This window comes from Porites lutea, chromosome 13 (assembly GCF_958299795.1).
Source record: "Porites lutea chromosome 13, jaPorLute2.1, whole genome shotgun sequence".
NCBI classification, from domain to species: Eukaryota; Metazoa; Cnidaria; class Anthozoa; order Scleractinia; family Poritidae; genus Porites; species Porites lutea.
The window spans coordinates 23308617-23316662 of record NC_133213.1 but is presented as its reverse complement, the minus strand read 5'-3'; the positions used below and the strand labels follow the sequence as shown (position 1 = coordinate 23316662).

Here is an 8046-nt window from a genome sequence, read left to right as displayed (position 1 = left end):
ACTATTAGTAACAACGTGGTTGCTAGGGGATTGGTAACATGGTTGGTAGGTTTCGATCCGAAGCATGGTTGCCACTACCCAGGGTACCAGAGGTTTTTTCTCGCTTGCGTCGGGGAGCTTCGTTTTGTCGGCTGCAGGCCGCGACACGTGTTCGGCCGAAGGCCCAAGACACTTGACTGAAACCGGAAACCGCGCATGAAAAGACTCTGGCACCCAGGGTAGGTTGCCATTGTCAGAGGAAGAAACTCTTTCCTCAGAGGTCCGCTATGGTACCTATCGGCTGCTATGCTGTCTGATCGTAGGTATCCGCGCTTCTGGAATCTCGATTCCAATGTCCCTGTTGATGTTGTTCGGGTGAAGTCTTATGCGAATAGCCTCTTTAATCCTACGTGTGTACCAGTGAGGGTCTCGGTCAACCTTGTCCCAAAGCGGATGATGCCCGGTCTTATTGGCGTGTTCCTTTGTAAGCAAAAGTTATTCGTTTGTAGAAAACGTCACGGAATTCAAGAAACAGTCATCTAATATAAGAACCCACTACCGAAATTAAATGTGCGCCAATGCTCACATACATCAAAGGATGAGGTGGATGATTATTAATCCATTTATGCCATATTGGCGAGTCCCCATAAAGGTTCTTTGATCCCGCAATGGGACAATTGCACGATGACGTCATTTGACTACAACTACCAAAATCCGTCAGTTCGTTTACGGCTGAAGTTAGAACATAGGCAGGCCTCTTTAGGATAATTTTACCGTTGGGAGGTGAAGTACAATGTTGATACACACCTGGATTTTTTGGTAAAATCTCTTATCTTTTTAAATTGTCAGGGAGGCAAGGAAGCTTTAAGAGTAACTTCCGTTACTAAATGTGTTACCATCTCGTGACCGTATCGTCTCATTATCTCTTTCGAAAAACATGCCAATATTACTACCCTATATCTATTTGACATACTTACCATGAATTTTCTTTCCGAAATTGAGGATACGGTTCCGTAAATTAGACAAAAACTGGTGAATATTTAGGAAACCAAATTTCAACGTGCACTTAGTCACAGTGAAACCGGAAAAGAATAGATCTGTCAGTTTTATTTGCATTATCTTTCAATGACATAGGCTAATAAGAGATGGACCATTAGAAAAATTATGGGGGGGGGGAGTGGGGAATTTTTGAGCGGCAGGAATTTTCTTTTGTTATCAAATTCCTTGTATGAATTTTTTTTAGGCCGTAGCATGAATATTTTTTAGGGCTAATTGGCGTGCATGAATTTTTTTTTTCATTTAATTTTCTCTTGCGCGAATATTTTTTTTGTTCTTCGCCCGCTCTTCACAATTTGTCTCTTCATGAATGCTTTCAACGTGGAGGGATGGCATTTGATAGAGCTTGCTGTTACTGGCACATTAATCCCAGATTTGTGGCAGCATTTAGCCGCGGGGATTTTTCCAGGCGTAAATCGGTGCACAGCAACAATCTACCTTTGGATGTTTGGAACAGTCTAGTTCAGGACCAGATCGCTGTACAGCGACCCTGCTTGCAGTGCTACATTCATAAGTCAAACCCATCATTTTCAGTAGTCGCACCCATGGAACCGCCACTGTATCATATACAAGGGCTTAACTCTATCGACTGCGCTTCGCACATTGCCTACCTACCCTAGGATCATAGGATATTAATGTGTTGCCAAGCTTGAACTTGCAGTTTTATCTTGCCTGAAAGAGACTCTTTCACTTTATTTACCCAGTATTAATTTATTGTCTCCAAATTGTTGACATACAAATGAAAAAAATTGTTGTAGTATTCAAAGGTTTTTTTTTAGACATAAACACTAAAAGTATCAGGAGCATTGTCACTTTTTCTTGGAACAAATAAAGATATCTAGCAGTTACTCGAGAATCGTAAGTTTCTTTTGTTTATGAATTCCCCACTCTGAAAACAAATGATGAAATACTATGGCTGGTCAAAATAGATTTAGATAAGAGCCTTTTTACATTATAACAGTCAGGACATTCGACTTGGTTGACTTGGTAATGGTTGACTAGCTAGACTTATATTCAGACTTAAAATCGCAATACAAATTTACAAGTTTCAGTGATGAACTGCTTAACAACCTGAACAAAGGTGACATCGCTCTTTAAAAAATTGCACGCCCATGTAATATAAATGCAAAACCACGTCCAACAGAAGAACTCAAAAAAAGTACAAGCTAAAGAATTCATGGGTTTGGTGTCCTGTACCATCAGTAAAGAAAAGACAAGGGAGAGTGTCTTTTTGTAGCCTACGTAGCTCTAATCCCGCCAACTACGCTGGCTATTCCTTTTGTCTTTCTTCCTGTATACTTACAGAGAGCTGCAATTTTTTATGAAAATCAAAGTTAGTGATTGGTAGAAAATGACTAAGAAAATGATGGTTCTTTGAGCTTGGAGGAAGGTAATTTTAAGAAAGCTGCAGCCTACTGTTACAACCTGATCGTGACGAAACTCGCCGTCGAACAAACTAAAAAACATTTGCTAAATTAAAAATGAAACGCAGCCTGTTGAAAAGAAAATTATTGTGGAATCTCCGTGTGATTAGCAGAGATTCTCAAATCAGAAGAAGTTTCTTTGAGTCTGTTGAGGTAACATTTCACAGGACTTCACATACAAGCTAAAGAGAGAATTTGTTTTCGATGCTGTTTTTAATCACGGTTATTAAAACATTTGTAATGTATAGCCTGTTGCGAAGATTTGTTCGAATACTCGAACTCCGCACATAGTAAATTGTATCTTTATTCCATAAATATTCCACGTTTCAAACAGTTCCGGTGAGCTGAGTCAAGTCCAAACAAATTCACGATGAAGTAGATCCAAATAAATTCAATATATCCCACGCTCGACGAGTAAGGTTTTCTAAAACCAAAACATAAATCAGTCACTTAAAAGTATCAAGTTTCAAAGCACATGGTTTCGGCTTTGTAGGTACCGGCGCAGCATGTACATATGCATCAGATAGCAACACCGGTGCCAAACGAAAATTTGTAAACGAGATAATTTCGTTTACAAAAACTGAACAGCTACCAATGCCAACCGAGACGTCCTGTAACTATTACAAAATAAAATTAAATTTTTTTTAAAACTAATGTTTCTTGAATTGATTGTCAACAGTGAGGGATGGCGGAGCAGCGAACGGGGCAGTAAGGGATGGCGCAGTGATGAGAGCGCTCGCCTCCCACCAATGTGACCCGGGTTCAAATCCCGGCGTCGACGCCATATGTGGTTTGAGTTTGTTGTTGGTTTTCTCGCTTGCAGCGAGAGGTTTTTCTCCGGGTACTCCTGTTTTCTCCTCTCCTCAAAAACCAACATTTCCAAACTTCCAACTCGACCAGGAATCAGGTGGACGAAGAACCACTTTGTGGGTGTGCTACCGCCAAATCATCATCATCATTATTATTATTATCCTTATTGTTATTGTTGTTATTATTATTATTATTATTATTATTATTATTATTATTATTATCCTATTTGTAATCCTTGACTTGCTTATTTAGTCTCTGAAGCACCGGGGCCAAACCAAGATACTGAACAGTTCACTTGATGGACAGAGCCTTTCTGACGATGTGAGCTGTTCCCAAAAGAGTAATTTTTTTGGAGCTCGTTGATGCTGGCTGTGCCTGGAATTTTGCCAACATGTTTTTTCAGTCCCTTCTTAATGACCCCTTCTTTATTGGGTAAATTGATCGTTTATCATCAGTTTCGTTTTTAAAGGTAAACAGTTTAGAATGTTCTATAGAACTTTAAAAGCCTCCTTGATCGGATATTCGTCGAACTTATTTACTTTCCATATATCTTTAAAATCGGGGTGATTAGTCCTGTGACACTGGCTTCTTTAAATCCAGCAGGGGGAACAAATAAGCTGACTCTTCAGGGACTTGACAATGCCAGACGAAAAAGTTTCGAGATTGTTGGCCGTTTGACTGGAATTGTCAGTCGTAGTTTTTACTTCTTTTCCCTTCCGTCGTTTCGCGCTTTCGTAAAGGGATATATACTGTTTCAAATTTCCAATAATTGTTTAATGGTTTCAAAGTTCTTGGTGTTGTGATTTCGTGGTGGGTGCCATGAGTTCATCATTCTGCCATTTTCACTAGCTTTAAAAACGGGTGGACGCTGCTTTATGTGCTTACAACGCGATCAGTTAATCGTGTATTTGATAAAACTAACCCGGGAAACTAACGTTTTTGACACTCACGCTGAATTTTTACCGAGCTAAAATGTTTCAGATCTCCACCCAAGTATTATGAACTAAAAGATATTTTTTGAATTTCACAGCGTAATCAGACCAATTTAAAACAATGGAAGTCAATAAACCTTTGAGAGTATATCACCAGATTGCCATTATAAAGCCGAATTTCAAATCTCACGCACAGATATCGATAGTCTTATTAACCGATTGAACTGAAATAGGATTCAACTCCGCCATATTTTGCTCCGAGTTCAACCCAAAGAGCCTGGTTCAAGTTCCTTCCCATAGTCCTTCACTTCTTAGCCGCTGACTCCCGCTGACCAGTTATAAGACGTTTCTAAACGTGACAAGCGAACAGCGTGGTTTTTTATGTGAGAGTAAGCGTTGTTTCAAGCGAAGAATTACTCAACTTTTCACCATGGCGGTGAGTAAATTAATTTTACCGATCAATAATGGTTATTAGCTGATAAGGCTACTACAAAATTTCATGGTTTGTGGGGTTCAGTTTGTTGAGAATTGGGGTGTACGATCAAACTACTCTTTGATCGGTTGGTGTATGTCAGTTTTCAATACACTAATTCGTCCTGACAATTTTACAGAAGTACGAAAGATCATCAAGCCCTCAACCTTTTTGAGCGTTTGATGTTTCTTATCAATTCTTGTCTGATGTGGCAAAAATGAAAAAAAAAACCATCCTCGAATTCTCAAAACCCGATCCATTTCGAGACATATTAAAACTTAACTTGGTGGATTCATTTGCAGTATACGCGCGTACAGTTGTCGCATTTGCCTGCTGGAATTTTTCATTGTTCCAGCGGCAAAATGCGACAGTTATACGTGTATACTGCAAATGAATCCACCCTTTGCTTCTAATGGGATGTACTATTATACTAAGCTGCAGCGACTGTAGTAAAGGCTTTCACCAACAAACTGCAAGACAATTGAAAACCATGCAGTGGAGGTCCATACAGATCACTGTGTTTACCAGAGCATGGCAGAACTTAATGAGATCTGAACATGCACTGCTATCCTGCAACTTGGAACGAGAATATTGTCTACATGTTAACAAGTTGTGAGGAGCAATTTCTTCATACTACATACAAACTGCTGTAAATAGTGTAGCCTGAGAAAACAGCGGACATTGTGGGATGCCATTACTGGTTTGTCCGTCTGAAAAGCAGCTTTACTGCCAAGATCTGGATAATACTTCTGTTGGCTGAAGCAAATTTCCCACATGGAACAACCAATCAGAAGCACTACCCAGATCTGGGTAGTGCATGTCATTAGTATAGAATTTGTGAGCTTGTTTGTCAGATGTCATTTGCGGGTAAACCAGTGGTGGAATCACAAAATATCTGCTGGTTTTCAGGCTATAAATAATGATAATAGGACTGAGTGGAGTCCATTTTGGTCTGTAATCATACAAGTGATAAACAAAATTGGATGATTGCTTAGTGGGAGTCTGATTTGTTTTTTCTAATATTAAAACGCAAGAAATTCCAAGAGTTTTTTGCTAGCAGTGAAAAAAGGCTTTTAAACAACATGTGCTTTGGTAAGTTCTGTCCAATTACAGGTATAATGTGTACTGTCCTATTAGTGCTGAAATCACGACAGTTGATAGCCAATCAGATTTGAGAATTTTGTTATAGTTATGATTGATAGTGTAATGATATTAATTCATGACTGGTTTATTCTTTAGACTATGCCCTTAAATCCAAAACCCTTCCTTAACGGGTTAACAGGAAAAGCCGTGATAGCAAAGCTTAAATGGGGACATGAATACAAAGGATATCTTGTGTCTGTGGACGGATACATGAACCTTCAGGTATGGCATATGAAGGGTAGGCGGCATCACATACGAAACTAAACTCTGGGTTTAGTCTTTCTGTGAAACAGCGCCAAAATCCTTGTCCTGGGCCCAAACCTGTATACCAGGATTTGAGTACAGGCCATAATTAGTTTGTTAAAAATGCCATTGCTGATTTGCCAATAAAGATGAAAGGAAATTCAAAACGCAGTTCTTGTTATTTGTTGAGTCTGTTGTGGGCCAAGAACAAGGATATTGGCACTGCTTCACAGACTTTACTTACCGAGGTTAAATTACGTCTATAATGCAGGCTAATGAATGGCAGATATAATTTAGGTAAAGTCCATTTGCAGGTTAACCCAGAAATCTCCTTTATTGGGGCTAAGAAACGAAAGAAGTTCTGAATCAAACTAGGTTGAATACTGGCTTAATGTGATAGCGGATTTTACTTATAACATGTTAACAATGAAAGGCCAGGGAGGCTTCTCCCTTATTTGTTCTAAATGAGGCTAGGGTCATAACAAAAGGTCTTGAGTGTCTTTAACAGGGTAGATGATGCTATATGATGTGTAATGAAGGATTTTTGTCTAACAACTGGATCAGGGTTTGAGGGCCTTGGTTGCACGCCCCTACATAAACCTCCTTTACACAATGATTTGGGGATAGCACATCCAAAAAGTGGTTCTTCTTCTGCCTGATTCCGGTTGAATTGGAATTTGGAAATGTAGAAAAACCTCTCGGAGCAAGGGAGAGAACCAACAACAAACTCAACCCACATATGGCATCGACGCTGAGATTTGAAGCCGGGCCACATTGGTGGGAGGTGAATGCTCTCACCACTGCGCCATTCCTTGCTCCCTAGGACTGAAAAAGTGTGAGGGGTTAGTCCCTATAAGTGATTTTTGATCTTATGTTAATTTTTTTCCTAAAACAAATCTTTTGCAATGTTTTTTGACCTCACTACCCTTACATTCACTGATAATTTTTCTAAAAAAAGGGTTGGTACTGTGAGAATCTGTTAAGTACAAATGTAGGTTTTTCTTGTTGGCAACTGTGATCATTTAGCATTGCTTTTTTTGCAGCTTGCCAACACAGAAGAGTATATTGATGGGAGCTTAGCAGGTAACCTTGGGGAAGTTCTTATCAGGTAAGTTTTATTTGTTACAGTTACAAGTTATAGTTCCATGCAGATAAGAAAAAAAAACTTTTGTAGATAGAAACTGAAATGATGGCAGCAGTAACGAAGGTGGTGGCACATGGCCTGTATAATGTATTTCTCAGATTTCTCAAATACACGGCCCAAACAAAATTTTCTGTATTGACCTTGTTAGAAACATGAACAAAACTGAAGCTCAAAATGATTGTGGGATCATTACTGGGGTTGTGCCGAGGACCAGCTTTTGGCTATTTGCTTTCACCCTGTCCCCAGTAAGAATCCCAGAAGTCTTTGCAAAAGTTAACTAGTCCCAGTCTCCCTCTCTTTTCCAAAGTGGCAAATTAAAAGGATAGGAAATATCAGACTTAATGTATTTAAATGTCAACCTTTTCTTGTACTTAATAATAATTAACGATAGAATGAGGTTATTTTGGGTGTTATTTTTACCAGGTGTAACAATGTTCTGTATGTGCGTGGAGTGGATGAGGAAGAAGAGGATGGCGAGATGAGAGAATAATATTATTGGACTGTCATAAATATTTTTTCTCTGTATTATATTTATTGTTGTATGGAAATTTTGTGTTCCTCTAGCTGAGAGTTAGGCTCTTTCCATTTCATTGAGTGTCATCTAAAGCAAGTTTTTATTCACTCTAATTGCAATTCCTTGGATTGTATTCAAGTGCTCACAAAATAGAAAAAAAAATTCCATTTCCTTTTTCCACTATTACATAATGTAGTGTAAGTCAAAGCTTTGTAAGACAGCTGAAAGAAAGTTTTGAAATAAAGGTATTTCTTTTATACTAATCATCCTTTAAACTCAAATTCTTACTTTGTCAAATAATATACAGTCAATGCTCTTCTTGTGACCGC

The 8046-nt window shown here is 38.9% G+C and overlaps 1 protein-coding gene across 1 annotated transcript; it reads left to right on the top strand.

Annotated features, from left to right (window-relative positions):
• Positions 1–5875: 5875 nt before the first annotated feature.
• LOC140923130 (small nuclear ribonucleoprotein F) lies at positions 5876–7846 on the top strand. The gene is made up of 3 exons (XM_073373202.1): positions 5876–6038; positions 7103–7167; positions 7627–7846. Exons 1-3 carry the CDS (start codon positions 5916–5918, stop codon positions 7691–7693), a joined length of 255 nt encoding a protein of 84 aa, XP_073229303.1. The 5' UTR covers positions 5876–5915; the 3' UTR covers positions 7694–7846.
• The last annotated feature ends 200 nt before the right edge of the window (positions 7847–8046 follow it).

Excerpts from the sequence above, each read along its gene's own strand:
- LOC140923130 (XM_073373202.1), top strand. The coding sequence starts at position 5,916 with ATGCCCTTAAATCCAAAACCCTTCCTTAACGGGTTAACAGGAAAAGCC. Across the intron at positions 6,039-7,102 it reads ACGGATACATGAACCTTCAG|CTTGCCAACACAGAAGAGTA; the intron begins GTATGGCATATG and ends CTTTTTTTGCAG. Across the intron at positions 7,168-7,626 it reads CTTGGGGAAGTTCTTATCAG|GTGTAACAATGTTCTGTATG; the intron begins GTAAGTTTTATT and ends TATTTTTACCAG.